At 41.1% G+C, this 18,180-nt stretch overlaps 1 protein-coding gene across 9 annotated transcripts in view; it reads right to left on the bottom strand.

Moving 5' to 3' along the window:
• The window catches only part of LOC122873249 (glutamate receptor 2-like), a 150,195-nt gene that overhangs the window by 122,331 nt on the left and 9,684 nt on the right, over positions 1-18,180 (bottom strand). For all 9 annotated transcript variants that reach the window (XR_006377388.1, XR_006377387.1, XM_044189706.1 and 6 more), the window contains exon 2: positions 11,006-11,146. Coding sequence is in view for 7 of the 9 variants with exons in the window: in XM_044189706.1 (XP_044045641.1) it covers positions 11,006-11,146 (141 nt within the window). In the remaining 2 variants the exon portion in view is untranslated. The remainder of the gene's footprint in view (positions 1-11,005; positions 11,147-18,180) is intronic.

Here is an 18,180-nt window from a genome sequence, read left to right on the forward strand (position 1 = left end):
ACTTATAAGGCACTACATGGCTTAGATCCTGCATACATTTCCTAGCTACTAAGCCCTTACACCACCGAGTGGCCACTTAGGTCATCCAACCAAAACCTGTTGGCTATACTGTGTGCCAAACTAAAAAAGGCAACTGTTCTTTTGCTGTCCTGGCACCCAGACATTGGAACAATCTCCCCTCTCACCTTAGGTCAGCTGAGTCTGTTGACTGTTTCAAACACCATTTAAAAACCCACTTCTTTAGGTTTGCTTTTCTATAATTGCTCTGGGTGATGTTTTTCTTTTGTATGTGCTTTGCGCTTTTATAATAATAATAATAAAACTTTATTTATAGAACACTTATCAAAACAAAGTACAAAGTGCTTCACAACAAGAGAAATAAAATACACAAAACCAATAAAATAAACAGCCATTTCAGGTAAAATCAGGATATGCTTTCAGATAAAAATGTGTTTTGAGAAGAGACTTAAACAAAGACACTGACTCAGACAACCTAATTTCTTCGGGCAGGTTGTTCCAGAGCCTCGGGCCCCTGATGGCAAAAACTCTGTCCCCCTTAGTTTTCATCCTGGACTCAGGAACAGACAGAAGACCCCTGCCCGAAGATCTCAAACTATGTGAAGGTTCATAAGGGATTACAAGATTTGATTAAGACAAGTGAACAGGCTGCAACAATAATCGAGGCGTGAGGAGATAAAAGCATGTACAACAGTTTCTGCATCAGTAAGATTTAAAATAGATCAGATTTTTGCAATGTTGCTCAAAACATAAATTGCTATCAAACAGGACACCAAGATTTCTTGCAACAGGCTTGATATGTTGTGACAGGTTACCAGTAGATGGCAGTATTTGTTTAGTGATGTGTTGGGGCCCAATAACAAGGATTTCAGTTTTATTTGAGTTGAGCTGAAGAAGATTTATCGACATCGACAGTTTTTTATGTCAGACAGGTAGTCCTGCAGAGAACTCAGCATACTAAGGTCAGTGGGTTTGACAGGGAGGTACAACTGTGTGTCATCCGCATAACAATGAAAAGAAATCCCATGTCTGCGGATGATATCATCCAAGGGAAGCATGTATAAGGAGAACAGTATTGGTCCCAGAACTGAACCTTGAGGCACACCATACTTGATATGGGAGAACGATGACATGAAGTTATTAATGGTCAGATGGACAGATAAGATGAGAACCAGTCTAGTGCAGTGCCAGATATGCCCACCCATCAATTGTGTCAAAAGCGGCACTTAAGTTCAGCAGCACAAGAATTGAGCACATGCCTGCGTCTGCATTCATTAACAGGTCATTAGTGACTTTGAGAAGGGCTGTCTCAGTGCTGTGGTGCTGACGAAGGCAAGATTGGAACTTATCAAAGGTATAATTGTTTTCCACAGCAGCAAGAAGCTGCTTAGATACAAGTTTTTAAAACTTAAATAGGAATCTGGGGTTGTTCTGATGGGCAGAAATAAGTGCAGAGAAATGAAGTGTTCTTGCATCCTTCACCATCCTATTATAAAGGAGTAATAACTCTTTCATGGCCACAAAGTGGACCTGGAGACCTGATTTCTTCCATCTGCGTTCTGCTCTTCTGCATTTCCTTTTACGGCTTTGAATACTGTCATTTAACCATGGCTGTTTTCTAGTCTTTGAGTTTGGTCTATTTTTCAGAGGAGCTATGAGATCTAAGGTTGAAGAACACAGGTAGTTAAAAGAATCAACCAAATCGTTGGTGTTGGAGGAATCGGGAAACACATTGCCAGGAGAATTTAACAGTGCACAGAATTTTGAGGCACTATGCTCATTAAGGATGTGTGTGTACTCAGAGCGGGATAAGGCAGTACTAGCAGCCTGTAATTCACAGTTAAAAACAATGCATAGGTGATCAGATACAAACATATCCCTGATTTCCACAGATGGGGTTTTCAAAGTAAAGAATAGGTCTAAGGTGTGGCCACGGGAATGAGTTTGGCCAGACACATGTTGTTGAAAGTTAAGAGTTAGTGATATTTAATAAATCAGCAGCAAGGGCAATATAGGAGTCATTAACATGAATATTAAAGTCACCACAAAGAAGAATTCTATCATAATTTAAAACGAGACTGGATAAAAACTCAGGGAGTTCCAACAAGGAGCCAGCTGGTTTAGAGGGGCGATAAATAATAGCAAATATGACCGGGAGGGGGCCACCAAGTTTAAACATGTGCACTTCAAAGGAGGAAAAATCATTGCAAGCTATGATGTTACACTTAAAATGCTTCCTATAGACAGTAACAAAGCCCCCACCTTGACCACAAACCTTAAGGCAGCTAAAGCAGTCATAATTTGGAGGGCACAATTCAGCCAGCTGACTGTGATCACCAGGACGTAACCAGGATTCAGTTAAGAACATAAAATCTAAATCAGTAGAAGAGATAAAATCATTTAAAATAAACATTTTGTTAGAGAGGGATCTTACATTGAGAAGAGCCATCTTAAAAAGTCTGTGCTGGTTCAGATTTGAGGTTGAGAGTGGAGGTAGGGTTCTGGCCTGGATCTTTATTAAATTATTATTATTATTGCTGTGTGTCTGTTTTGTATTAAGGACCTATGCAAAATTACCACAAAAATTGTAAAAGTAGCACAAGAGGGATCCGTCCACATCAGTGATCAGTCCACAAGGGGGAGGTAGTGACAGCAGAGGGTGCGTGGCTGTTTTTGGTGGGCAGAGAAGAGAAAGAAGAGCGAGGGGAAACAGGTGATGTAAATAGTCAACTACGTGAGGAGGACAGCACAGCGTGCTGCAGGTTAGCCGCTAGCATGCGACTACCTGACTTGTTTGGGTGAAGACCATCTCGTGCAAACAAGGAGGAACGATCCCAGAATAAGGGATATAATAATATAAGAGGGAATAATAATAAAATTGTGAATAAAACCAACGTCATGGGTGCTGCAGACAGACTGGAGCCAGGTATGAAGGCAGAGGATCCTGCTAAAACGGCCAATTCCACGACCCAGTGTAGGAATTAGATCCGAAATGAAAGCATGCTTTCCGGTGCTGTTGAGCAGGTCAAAGAGGTGGATGAAGTGTGCTTTTGTCAGCTCCGATTGCTGACGGGCAGTGTCATTGTTGCTGACATGGACCATGATTTTCGTGATAGTCGTCGGGAGTGCAGCCAGAAGTCTGTGGAGCTTTTCAAGGATGTCGGAGGTCATAGCTCCGGGAAAGCAGTGTGTGACCGCATTAACGAAGCGGATATTCCTTACTATGGAATCTCCAACTATCAGCGTAGTTGGGGGAATAAGAGGAGGCAGAGTCGGTGATCGTGGAGACCGCTGAGCTCCATCAGCTGTCCCTGGGATAGTCGTGGCCGGGGACTGCTGTGGCGAGGGGGCGGTGTCCTTCTTAGCAGAGGTGTTCTCTGATGTCTCAGGATGAATGAGACCTCCAGAGCTTCTCCTGATCACGGCCTCTTTCAGTAACTTGCAGCGAGAGGAGGAGGAAGACTTGACCACTGGAAAAAGGGAGCATCCCTCCATTGGAGGAAAGTCCTGCATATCCAGGATGTCAAACCTGTTGGCAAGCGGGAGGTCCCGATGTGGAGGAGGCAGGCGCTTTGCACCATGTCTGTCCTTACAGGCTTCAGTCCAGTGCTCCGGTTGACGTCGAGTCGAACTCACTGGAGCCTTCTCACCACCCCCGCCGACGAGTGACTGTGCATCCACTGGGCCTCGGCACGAAGTTGAATTGGCCATTGCTTTGGGCTTTGCACCCATGAGGAGCCACAGATCTTCAGGCTTAGCTGAAATGGCTTCATGCTCCGGGGCACCAGTGATGATGGAGCCGAGCCATGGAAGAGTGGGATCATTGTCCAGTGCTGGAGTGGAGCAGTCAGGGGAGTGAGAAGGGATGGTCGCATTCCGGCTTGCGCAGCCAGAGGAGAAGAGGACTGCAAGGTGTTTTGCCTGGGCCGAGGCGACAGTGGAGAACTCCAGTCTTTTTCTCGGAGCTTGGCTTCCAGACAGGCGATACTTTTCTTCAGCTTTGAGATGGTAAGGTGACAAGATCCACACTCAGCCATCAGGCTTGCAGTTAGTCCGTGAGAGTGCTTCAAAGCTTAAAATCCACAGTAAAGTCCATAAAAGTGCTAAAGAGCTTAAAATCCTTAGTAAAAGCGACCGGTTAGCCTAGCCGCCAGGCTAAAAACAAACCTAGCTAAGCTAGCAGCAGTGGAGGCAGTCCGGTAAACCACGTCGAGTTGCAGCCAGCTTAAAATCACTTAAGATCCATACGTCCGATGACTGAAAACTTTTACCAAGTTAAAACATATAGGTAAAACAATGGCCAGGAAAACAGTGTAGCATAGGATACTTGTCTTAAAAACTTGATAAAATGTCAATTTATGAAGGTTTAAGACAAAGCTTCTAGCGAAGCTTCTGGAGGGTACACAAAAACGCTGACACATGCGCAGTCCGACACATGCGCAATCACATTTGTGTTTGTGCTTAATGTTGGTGTAAAGCACTTTGTAACCTGGTATTTTGCCTTCATAAGTTTTCTTAAAAAATACAGCTGTTTCTGAGCTTTCTTTACCCGGGTGGAGGTGTGTGATGTCCATGTCAGGTTCTCTGTGATGCTGATTCCCAGAAACCTAAAACTGTTCACCTGCTCCACCTCAGCTCCACGGATGTAGACAGGGGTGTGTGTCTTTGCCTCCTTTTTTCTAAAATCAACTATCAGCTCCTTGGTTTTGCTGACGTTGAGCAGTAGGTTGTTCTCTGTGAACCACTCTGCAAGATTGTTGATTTCCTCCCGATATGAAGTCTCATCGTTGTTGGTAATACATCCGATGATGGTGGTGTCATCCGCAAACTTCACAAAAGAGTTCTCTCCATGTCGGGGTGCAGTCATGGGTGTACAGTCCATCTAAGATGGCAGCAGAAACAGCTAGGACTTATACTGCCTGCTGCCCCCCTTCTTGTCTATTGACCCATGCTGATATTGTGCTTAATTACTGTATCGAATTTTGAAGGTCATTATAGTGTTGTCCAAACAGGAATTAGGGTTATGGATAATGTTATCCCCTGCAAGTGCAAATTACTGGAAATTATAAGGTGAATAACTGAAAGACACAACTGCTCAAGAATTCTGCCCTTTATTAGGAGTGGACCTATTTCAAGTGTAGGAGAGGCGTTTGCTTATTCTGAGGGCTGCATAAGGGGGTCACAGGTGATGATTGCTTTCCCCATCATCACAGACTGTCAGTTTGGGAATCCTGTGGAGAGTTTTCCTCAGGTGAAACCTATTTTTTTTTTTTTCCGGAAACATTTTTAAAGTTTAATTTAGTTCAATTTGACTCTTTCACATGCAAAAATAATTGCTGACATTCTGGGAAATGAAATTGTTGTCTCTTTAAAGTCATTGCAATCTTTATTGCGATAAAAACTGCCAGTTATACTGGAACAATCCTGGTAATGATCCATAAATAAATTAGAATTTTTAAAATAGCACTCTTTTGTTTTGGAAACACAACTATAAAATTCAACCCAAACATTCTCTATCACATCATGTTGCTGATCACAGCCACACCTCTATCTGTATTGTAATTAAAAATGCAGAGCTCCGGGCGGTCCTTTGGCTGGACTCAAGGAAGATGACAAACGCAGTCGTAACCACTGGTAACAGTTGCTTTTGGATGGAGACACCGAGAGAGGATTGATAGGAACGGATGGTCCTGAGGGAGTTATTAGTGGAGAGAGAACTTTTGATTGACCTATGATTTGTCATCTGTGTTAACTGTGTTCAATGTGTCAGTTTCCAACACTGATTACACTGCAGTAGAAACTGTATAAAATAATGAATCATAACCACCAAGTTTGATGTGGTTATTTTATTTAGCAACAGTCTGGTGTTTGTTGCACAAACTCTAACCGGTGAATCTGCCATGTGTAATTGTGGCTTGACAGTGACATCAACAGTCCAGTTAAAGACACAGATGGAACCAATACCTGCAGCCTTTAGATGGCTGTAAAGATTGTCACCACAGTAAAGGAAAGGACTTCAGTATAGACTACTAATTGTCATGGATGGTAAGAATCACTCATTAATCTTTCTTCTGTCTCGCTGGCATTAATGCCATAACCAGAAAAAAACGTTATTTTTTCTGGGTGATCACATGTCAGCTGGTTAAAGAATGTAGAATGAAAGTGGAAAGACAGGCAAAACAAGATTGCAGTACACTGCTGGTTTGACATCACCACACCCTCTAACCCTCATGTCCTGTCACTGGATGCAGTCAAGGATGTAGGTTTGGTGTAAAATATCATAGATATTTATGAATATTAATAACATTCTTAATATTATAAAAATATTAATATGGATTAATAATTACGGGGCACCAGCCTGGGATCAGGGACCAATAACCAAACATACAAAAACAGTCTCAAAAATGGCAATATTTAAAGTACTAGCTTACATTAATAATAGTGGACAGTGAAGGGTGAATCCAAGCACTGACCTTCACAACCACCTGTTATTTCAACACGTACATACAATAACCACGGGCAACTGCTTGTTAAAGGTACAATAGAGTTTATTTAACTTAGCACTGATTAATAATCAATAACTTCAGCCAACAACCACAATCATCTATTCTAGACACTATAAGCATACAACAATCAACAAGCGTGTGTGTGTGTGTATAGAGGTGTGGGTGTGTGTGTGTGGGACAATAGAGAGGGTGGGTGCGAGGACGTGACCACATGGGTGGTCATCACGCAAAGATCCAAAATGGCGGGCAGACCCGCAAAACTCAAAGAAAGGGGAGAGCCAAAATAGAGGACACGCTCTATTTGTCCTCAAGATGGCGTGAAGCATAGCTAGTTATGCTACCACGCTATCTGGGTCATTTGAGATGTGTGTGTAGGTGTGTATATGTACATGTAAGTGTGTGTGGGTTAGTGGAGAGGAGGCAGAAAGAAAGCACACAGAGGCACAAGAAGTCTCAGATGCCGTGGCAGAGCACAATAGCTGTTCCTTTATCACACAGGAACCCGGCAGCAAAATTTCATTCAACAGCCGTGTTACTGGACTTTAGTCTCATAAAACAGTTATTAGCTTCCACAGTGGCTACAAAACTAACACAGTTAAAAGGTCCAGTGGTGTGGTACTGATACACAATGGAACGTGCTAAGCATGAAAACACACAGCAGAAACAGGACACGGCGGTCCATCACTTTCCACAATAATGCACAGCACAATTCACAAAAATTAAGCTTAGATTTTATAACTGTGTGTTATTTCATCTATCTTGGCCCAGACAAAAGCCTCTTCCTTGGGACTGCTCTTGTTAGCGATTTAACGCGTCAGTCCTTTTGGATTACCCAGCGGATTCCTCTCAGGCTTGGACACTGACATGGCCGGATTGTTATGTGGAGTATACAAATCAGGATCCAAAAAGTTTTTCAGCAAACACAAAACAGTCTGTCGCTCGTCCAACGAGTTAAGACCTTCCTAGGAAAATAAAAGTTCACCGTTGAGCGCCTCCTGTAGTAACAGAGTTACAGTGGAAAGATGTCAAGCAGCGTTGTGCGCTCAGCTTTATGGAGGTGAAGACATCAGCATTTCCAGTGCTGTGGCTGGCATCTCGGCGAGTAGAAATCCAGTATTTGGATTCAAGCTGAAATATCGCATCTAGGTGTGAATTGACGTCTGGTGAAGATTTGCCACCGTTTCACTGTTTGGCCTTTGGTTCCCGTTCAGGCCTCGGGTAAAGGCTTTGCTTTTCCCAACTAGGCCACTGTCTTTTGTTCCCCATACTTTGTGAGGGCCCAACAAGGATTTTGTCTTTGTGAAGTAAATGAGGTAGTCACAGTACGCACATCCTATCTATTTGTAGCAGGTGCAAAACAAGAGTGTAGACAGCAGAAAATGAGGACTCCATGCATTCACTGCTATCACAATTCAGCACACTTAAATAGCCGAGCTTTGAGCCTCAGGCCATCATTACATCATGCTCCGATGAAGGCAGAGTATACTGCATGCATGGAGTCCTCATTCCTACTTTGCTCCACAGTTAGAAGTTGGAACGCAACATGCCCCAATTAAAAATAACTGAATCAATTTTTTTGGACAAGTTTATCTCCACCAAATTCATATTAAAAGGCCTGTGGCCTGGGCACATTTCAATAAAACTGCCATAACATATGCCTGCTGTGAGCTATTGTATTTAAACATCCGAGAGTTAATGCAGCATGTTCTCCTGCTGATGATTAAGGATATGTCATGGATGCTAAAAGACGTACCTAGTCCCAACCTTAAAATTTCTCTGCTTCTGCCCCTAAAATATTGATCAACCTTCACCAAATGTGCTACATGCAGTATCTTAATTGTTTACAGTAAAACATTCCAGATTAATGATTTTATTGAAAAAGTTCAACTTCTTTTCTGCAATAAATGTGATTTTTGAGCAGTATCTCCTTCCTCAGGGCACAAAACAGGAATGACCCAAACTCACAATGCTACTGGGGCTAGGCAACCTCGATCAGACAAACACTCACCTTTGTGTGTTCAGAAAGAAAACAATCCCTCTTGCAGCCAGTACACAAAGATAGATTAACTAGATATATAAGCACTGATGTGTCATATCTAGTCAAGAGAGTAGCCTGGTTCCGGACCTCTGAGTCACTGCCCACGCCTCTGATTTGTTCAGTGATTTAAATAGGTCTAGTGTCCGGTGGTCTGCTTTGTGTTTTTGTTGCTGTTGTTTACATTACCCCAGATACAAATTCAAAAATGCACTGCAGGAACTGTATGAGGTCATCAGCAGTCACATGACAAAACAACCAGATGGTGTTTTTATTGTAGCTGGTGATTTTAATCAAACAGACCTCAGAACTATTTTACCTAAATTCCATCAGCATGTCCACCCCCACCAGGGGAAGTAATACCCTGGACCATGTTTGTACAAACATTTCTCGCAGCTACAAAGCCCTCCCCCGCCCCCACTTTGGTCAATCAGACCACACTTCTCTGCTTCTCCTGCCTGCTTACTCCCAGCTGTGTGGACAGATGAAGCTACAGAAGCTCTACAGGACTGTTCTGTCCCAGGAGAACCACATCAACCTGAGGAATATACATCATCAGTGACATCATACATGTGTTGATGATGTAGTGATCACAAAGACACTGAAATCATTCCCCAACCAGAAAGCCTGAATGAATGGAGAGGTGAGGGCTCTACTCAGAGCCAAAAAGCTGCCTTTGTTCAGGTGACAAGAAAGGTTACAGCACCGCCAGAACAATACTGAAAGCTAGCATCAAGGAGGCAAAGCTGAGACATCAGGACAGACTGGGGAAAGACTTCAACACCAACAACCACAACTAACCCTAATGGCCTGTTGCTAACTTACTCTGAATTTCTGAACACCTTTAGAGTTCCCCTTACACCTGAGGAGTTTCTAACTGTCATGGATGCATTTCCCTCTGGGATTCTCTTCTTAAAGGTAAAGGAAAAGGAACTCCAGTAGGTAAAATACAGTATGTTTTATTATTAATTTGAAAATAATAACAGTCAATATTCACAGTGCTGTTATCACATTCAGCTAATATGAAAATCCATCTTGAGTTTATTTAAATATAAATATTTTCTGACAATAAGAACAGGACATTTCTTCCAAAACAATACACACCGGTTTTATCCATTTTCTTCAGAAGTTTAAGATTGACATCTGTGTGGACTGACTTATTGTGGCATAGCCCTAAGTCAGCATTTTAATTGAAAGATATTATGAGATTCATAACAGATAACATAGTCTCTGACAAAATATATTTAGAAAATTTAATATTCAGTCTCTTTTAATAAAAATAAGTAAAAATAAATCTATTATAATAATAATGGCAAAACACACATATCCACAAATCTAACCTTACAAATTCCAAACCCTTATTTATACGCATTAATGACATCAAACAGTACATTGAAACAACCACCATCAAACTATTAAAAGGCAGGAAATGATGGATATGTGCTCTTTTTTGGACGTTTTCATGTAAACACATACCCAGGCGTAGCACACTAAATTTGGCACACCTTATTTTTCATGAGCACCTTAATCCAAATACAAAGGTCCTAGTTTAAAACTATTAATTTGATGAGTTTAAATGTAATATGACTGTGACTCCTAAAATTTATGCGACTTGATCAGCTAGATCATTTCACTAGAGACTCCTCACTCTGTTGGAACAACAGAAGCACAGTCCACTGATTGTACAGTGGTGTTACAGAGTGCAGCTTCTTACATCACTAATGATCTTTGAGTACAGACATAGAAACCCGACAAAAGACAACTTTCATTTTGGCCTGTCATCGAGTTACTCACTGAATTAATATTAAGTAGCGACAGCTGAAATTACCTGCTAATGCTTGCTAATGAGGCTCCGCAAATCTATGTATTTTTGCCATCATGGATGTTGGAATTCAAAGTCATTCTTACTGGTAAGCCCAAATCATTTCTCACATTCACACTGAAGAGGAGGAGTAGGGCTTCAACACACAGTTGAGAACAGTAAAGAAAGGGTCTGCATTTGATCGGCTTTATTTTAGCCGATACTGATCCATTAAAATATGTCCATTGATATATGATCAGTCTTGATACCAATCCTTGGGATATCACTAGAAACTATATATTTTTAGGTACTTAGGGTTCCTACTGAAGATTTACATCTTCAGTAGGAACCAGTGGGTTTGAGGCTGAGAGCCACAGACAGGGTAGGGAAGTCAGAGTATTAAGTGACCGATGAACACATTGGTTTGGGTCTTATCATGAGATTTGTTGACAATAAGAAAAATACAGAATAACACCAGATCAAATATTGATATTGCCTCAAAAATACAGTACACTGGTTGGGCTCTGTACTACTAATACTAATAAAATTTGTAATGTCTCAAAAACATAAAAGCATATACAAATTATCTACTAAAATAATAACATCAAACAGTGTTCAGAATAACATAAGAAAAACATTACTTACAGCAGTTAGTGACAGCAAAGCTGTTGGCCACCTCCAGGTTGTCTATGTGCGGAGTCAGTCTGAAATCTGCCATCCCAAACTGAACCATGCCAACTCTGAATGCACTGTACTCCTGATCTGCACCCCTGGGGAATAAACCACCTGAGAGACACAGACAGACAGCAGAATTATATTTTTACAATATATATTATATAAACAAGATTACCCAGTTTTCACTAAGAGGCAGTAAATCAAAATGTTTTTTAGTTTTTCAGTACATCAACTAAATACTGCTACACTGTACACCATAATCAAGTAATGTCACAGATGTCTCTCAATTTCTTGAGCCACTCTGTCCCAGAATCAGTAAGGGCCTTGTGTAGCATCATTACTGCAGTACCAGCAGGGGGGCACTTAAGTTCATTTGGAGGCCCATGACAACGTCTCTGGGATCCCCACTTACTGTACTGTACTGTCGTAGTCCTACAGTACAATGCACTTGTGGAAAAAGCTCTTAGATTACTTTATATGAACATTCACTGACCTCTGTTAATTTTAAAATGAATTGAGTGATTCCAGACTTCACACACACGTAGACTGGGACAACACGATGAGAAAACAATAACTCATAGAGTTAAGCTCATAGAGAGGCTTTGCATATAAGAATGCCAGGGGAAAACAAAAGCACCACATTGTGTGAAGCTATACTCTATAAGAATCCATTTTTACATAGTAATCAAATACATATGTACCTGTTTAGCCAATACGTCTATGATAATTCTTCATTAATTAGTTCAACAATGTATATTCACTGGAATCTAGGGTTGGGTGACATGACGGTAGTATATACCGTGCAACGGTAGAAATGTGTCCACCGATAGAGATCTGGCAATACTGTTTCCACTGCGGGAGCTATCCCTTAGTGTCTCTGCTATATATTCTGGGCAAGCTATGTAGTAAATCAGGGCTGGATTCTTGCATGATCCCGTGGCAGAAATACCTGCTGAAAGTGACAGAAGGAAAGAGGAGAGAGACGAGAATGCACAAAACTACAGGAGAGTGAAGATGTTGAGTTAGTAACATGCAGTAATGGGATAAAATCGCATACAGATGGAGAGGAGGAGAGAGGAGCTCAGTGCATCATGGGAAGTCTCCCAGCAGTCTAGGCCTATAGCAGCATAACTAAGGGATGGTTCAGGGCTCACCCAAGCCAGCCCTAACTATAAGCTTTATCAAAGAGGAAAGTCTTAAGCCTACTTTTAAATGTGGAGACGGTGTCTGCCTCCCAAACTAGGATCTGATTCCACAGGAGAGGAGCTTGATAACTGAAGGCACTAAAACTAAACAAGACATTCGATTATAAAATTCAACACTTTTCTTTCACTGGTCAGGATCTCTCATTTTTTTCAGTTTCACTGCTGAATCTTTCATTTCAGTGGTTTGGATGAGCAACAAGTGGTATGAAACTGAAAAATTCTGCAGTAAAACTGAAAAAATGGACAGCATCAAATGTTGTACAGTTTTATTGTAGTTTTGTCTTTGGGCTCATTTTTGGGGGTTTCAAATTATTTTCATTCACTTTCAATAAATGTTTCTGTTTGATTCTTGGGAGGTTTTGTTCAATTATTATGAAACAAACCCCATAAAATTAAGATCTTTTTTGTTGAACTTTCTTTGAGTCACTGTGTTCACTGTTTGTTAAAATGACCAGTGGTGAGAGAAGTACTCAGATCCTTTACTTAAGTAAAAGTATCAATTCCACACTGTAAAAAATACTCCACCACAAGTAAAGTAAAAGTCCTGCATTCAAAACCTTACTTAAGTAAAAGTATGTAAGTATTATCAGCAAAAGTAAAAGTATCAAAAGTAAAAGTCACTGTGCAGTAAAATGCTCCCTGTCATTGTTTTCCTATTGTATCTGATGTTTCTGGATTAATATTACAGCTGCATTAATGTGTATGTGGCATTTTACTGCTGTAGATGTTTACGGTTGAGCTAATTTGAACTACTTTATATACTGTTGGGTCGTTTAATCTACACCAATGCATCTTATTCTATAAGATCATCATATGTTTGTAGCGTTTCTGTCCTGTGAGAACCACGTATCTCTAAAAAGTAAACTTTTCATGAGCTCAGCCTGTTTTCAGCTTTGTGACAATGCATTTTCCAGCTGATCCAAGGGGGGTTTCAATAATTTATTTAGCTTAAGAAGTAAGAGAATTTTCTCAACCCATAAAGGAACACTTCATCCTTCAGTTTATCACAAACATTCCAACAAGTCCTCCAACCCATACGATCACATAGGTTGTTTGTTTCTACCCTCTAATACAACCCACAGGAGCGTTTCCTAAATTAGCGCCCCTACCAGTGGCAGTTGAGGACGGGCTGCAAGCATACGTTACGTAGTCACGTGATGTTAAACACGTGGTTGACGTTGTCAAACGGTTGTAGTTTGGTTAGGTTTAGGCAACAAAACTACTTGGTTGGCTTTTGGTTTCACACAGGACACAAACCCCGCTTTTCTGGGTGAAAGTCCTTTGTTTGTGCAATCCATCCACCCCGTCACCTCCAGAAGGGTACTGGAGATAAATGGTTTTCACATGGATGTGGACAATAAGGATATGAAAAATTGTAATCTGAAAAGTAACTAAAGCTGTCAGATGGATGTGCTGATGTGCTGCGGTAAGCGTATTGCCTCATTTCCGCTCATCGGTATTGTTTTACTACTAGCGTGTTTTTGCTGCTCTAGCTCATCACAGTTAATTTTGTTCGATTCTTCATTATAGTGACAAACTAGCTTCTATACATTTAAACGTACACTAGTTCTACTCAAGCACTCATAGCTCTCTCCTTCTTTTAACAACTTTCTCGCTAATCGCACAGTTTACACGCTATTCGTTTTTGCTAGCTACTATTCTTTAGCTTAGTTGAATCCTATTTAAAACTGCAGGCTAAGGATAAAAGTAACAACAGTAAGATTATTATTCACGTCGGCGGTAAAGACTCCCGATTACGCCAATCGGTCACTAAAGTTAATGTTGAGTCGTTGTGTACATATGCAGAGTTGCAGTCCTACACGCTTCTCTGCGTTTCCAGAGCAGTTACCCTCCCAAAACTCCTTAGTGAAGGTGTCTGCCCCCCGACCACTTAAATTAATAAAAACCAAAAATTAACAGAAGAGGAGTTATACATAAAAACCGAAACAAAAACAGTTAAATAGCACAACAAAATAAGAAAATTAAATGTGGACTTTTAAACATCAGATCTATGTCATCTAAAGCTGTACTAGTATTTAATAACATATAAGAGTATCATATTGACTTATTTTGTCTCACTGAAACCTGGCTGGGTCATGAAGAATATGTTAGCCTAAATGAATCCACTCTGCCCAGTCATATTAATACTCACATTCCTCGAGGCACCGGCCGAGGAGGTCAAGTTGCAGCCATCTTCAACTCAAGCCTATTAATCAACCCTAAACCTAAACTAAAGCAATCCCATTTGCATTTAATTCAATGTTATGTCTCAATATCAACAAAAGGTCTCCTATGCAAATCGCAGCCCCTCCCAAATTGACCATCTAGTTGATAGTGCTGCAGGCTCACTGCGAATGACACTCGATTCTATAAAAGAAAGAAGGTTAGCTCCATGGTATAACCGCCAAACCCGCAAATTAAAGCAAACATCACGAAAACTTGAAAGGAAATGGCGTTCCAACAACCTGGAAGAATCTCGTTTAGTCTGGCAAGACAGTCTTAAAACATACAGGAAGCAGCTTACTACTCATCATTAATAGAGGAAAATAAAAACAACCCCAGGTTTCTTTTCAGTACTGTAGCCAGGCTGACAGAGAGTCATAGCTCTATTGAACCACGTATTCCTATAGCCCTCAGTAGTAACACCTTCATGAGTTCTTTAATAATAAAATGTTAACTATTAGAGAAAAAATGTATCACGTCCTGCCCTCAACCAGTACCGATTTATCTTCCAACACAGGAACCTTACAAACAACTGTAAAACCTGATGTGTATTTTGACTGCTTTGCGCCTATCAACCTTCTTAAACTAGCTTCGACGATTAATTAATCTAAGCCATCAACCTGTCTCTTAGATCCCATTCCAACTAGGCTGCTTAAACACGTTTTACCCTTAATTAGCACTTCATTACTGGATATGACCAATCTGTCTTTATTAACAGGCTATGCACCACTATCCTTTAAAGTAGCTGTAATTAAACCGCTTCTTAAAAAGCCCAGTTGCAGTTGTTAATTACTTGAATGTGCTGTTGAACATACTGTTGAGTATATTGTGTGGAAGCATATGTTGAGATGTTTAAGTTTACTGCAAGACATGCCCTTTGTGTGTGACACAGTCACCACTAAATATAATTCCATTTCTGAATGTAATGATGACCTCAGACAATTCTATACAAATCTAGATATACAATCCATGATCCAATACAACAAAAACTTACAAAAGAAAATTGTAACAGTATGATACTCTGCAAATTTGATACAATTTGACTGAGCCACAATTAGGATGTGATGTTTGATTTTGTGAATAAAATAAACAAATAATTTTTAAAAAATCCCTAGGGGGATGAATTTTTCACTGAAATACTGATGACTGGCTATTGTTTACCACAATTCTTGGGTCAGTGTCATCATTCAGAATTAAAAGTGGTCATATTATGCTTTTTGGCTTTTTCCCTTTCCTTTATTGTGTTACATATCTTTTTTGTGCATGTAATAGGTTTGCTAAGTGAAAAAGCCCAAAGTCAATGCCATCTAGAGTAACTATATCTTTAAGATAATTTGTCTCGGAGGTGTTTGGAACCAAGTACAATAACTTCAGTTTTGTCAGAGTTTAACATCAGAAAGTTGCAGGTCATCCAGGTCTTTATGTCCTTAAGGCATGCCTGACGTTTAGTTAACTGGTTAGTTTCTTCTGGCTTGGCCTCCAGCAGCACCATAAGGAACCTCAGAGTTATCTTTGATCAGGATTTATCCTTTAACTCCCACATGAAACAAACTTCAAGGACTGCCTTTTTCACCTATGTAATATTGCAAAAATCAGGCACATCCTGTCTAAAAATGATGCCGAAAAATTAGTGCATGCATTTGTTACTTCTAGGCTGGACTACTGCAATTCCTTATTATCCAGCTGCCCGAATAAGTCCCTTAAGACTCTCCGGTTGATCCAGAATGCTGCGGCACGTGTATTGACAAAAACTAGGAAAAGAGATCATATCTCTCCAATATTAGCTTCTCTGCACTGACTCCCTGTAAAATTTAGAATAGAATTTAAAATCCTTCTCCTCACCTACTAAGCTCTTAATGGTTTGGCACCATTGTATCTTAAAGATCTCATAACACCATATTATCCGACTAGAACATTGCACTCCCAGTTTGCTAGGTTACTTGTGGTTCCTAGAGTCTCCAAAAGTAGAATAGGAGCAAGAGCCTTCAGTTATCAAGCTCCTCTTCTGTGGAATCAGGTCCAGGTTTGGGTTCAGAAGGCAGACACTATCTCCACATTTAAGAGTAGGCTTAAGACTTTCCTCTTTGATAAAGCTTATAATTAGGGCTGACTTGGGTGAGTCCTGAACCATCCCTTAGTTATGCTGCTATAGGCCTAGACTGCCGGAAGACTTCACATGATGCGCCTCTTTCCTCTCTCCTTCTCTCCCTCTCCATCTGTATGCATTTTATCCCATTACTGCATGTTACTAACTCAACATCTTCTCTCTCCCGTAGTTTTGTGCTTTCTCGTTTCTCTCCTCTCTCCTTCTGTTGCTTTCAGCAGGTAGTAGCTACGTGGTCTGGGTCTGTGGCTGTGGGCCACCTGCTGCCCCCGTGTTCCTGCTCGACAACTGTTACTACAGTTGTTGTTATTGGCTCTGTTACTAATACTGTCATTATTATTCCTATAGCTGTCATTCCTATTATTACTAATTTATTAATATTAACACTATAATTACTATTCTACTATATATATAAAAAAAATTCTACATGGTCCTTGCATTGTGCCTCCCGAAAAGTGCAATGAGATCACTGTTATGAATTGGCGCTATATAAATAAAATTGAATTGAATTGCATCCTGCTGAGAGTGAATATGAGTAAAACTGCTGGGCTTGATAACGTCCCTGGCCGTGTACTAAGAACATGTGCCAACCAGCTAGTCGATGTCATTACTGACATTTTTAACATATCACTGTCACAGGAGATTGTTCCCACCTGCTTCAAGATAGCCACCATCGTTCCTGTATCTAAAAAGTCTGCAGTGTGTAGAAATGACTACTGCCCTGTGGCTCTCACCCCCATTCTGATGAAGTGCTTTAAGAAACTCGTTCTACAGCACATAAAGAACAACATCCCAGTCAGCCTGGACCCTCACCAGTTTGCTTTCAGAAATGCTCCACAAAGTATGCAATCTCCACTGCCCTCCACTCAGTCTTCACACCATCCCCACACCCTCCACCCCCCATGAAACTGATTGGCAAACTTAGCACTCTGGGCTTCAGTACCGCACTCTGCAATTGAATATTGGAATCCCTCACAAACAGACCCCAGACAGTTCAGATTGGCTGTCACACCTCCTCCACTCTAGTGCTCAACACAGGAGCTCCCCAAGGCTATGTGCCAGAGCTTTAGGAAAAAGGAAAGAAAGACACGCACCCTTGTCTACATCAGTGGAGCTGAGGTGACGCAGGTGAACAGTTTTAGGTTCCTGGGAATCAGCATCACAGAGAACCATGGTCCTCTCACATCTCCACCCTGGTAAAGCTCAGAAAAAGTTTCATAAGGAAACTTAAGAAGGCAAAATTCCCATTCCAGAGTCTTGTTAACTTTTACAGAGGAGCAATAGAAAGCATCCTGACAGGAAACATCACAAACTGGCATGGGATGTGCATGGCCCAGGACAGGAGGGCTCTACAGCTGGTGATTAAAACTGCTCAGAAGATCATTGGTACCAACCTACTGAGCATCGGTGATATCGATGAGGTGCCTGCGCAGAGCCCAAAGGATACTAAAGGACAGTACCCCCCCCAGCCACAGCCTGTTCACCCTGCTGCCGTCTGCCAAGAGATACAGAAGTGTCTGCTACCGTACCACCAGACTACAGAGCAGCTTCTTCCCTCAGGCTGAGACTCCTTAATTCATCCTCAGCACTCCACCATGTAAAATAGTTTTAAC

Source organism: Siniperca chuatsi, linkage group LG3 (genome assembly GCF_020085105.1).
Source record: "Siniperca chuatsi isolate FFG_IHB_CAS linkage group LG3, ASM2008510v1, whole genome shotgun sequence".
Lineage (NCBI taxonomy): Eukaryota > Metazoa > Chordata > Actinopteri > Centrarchiformes > Sinipercidae > Siniperca > Siniperca chuatsi.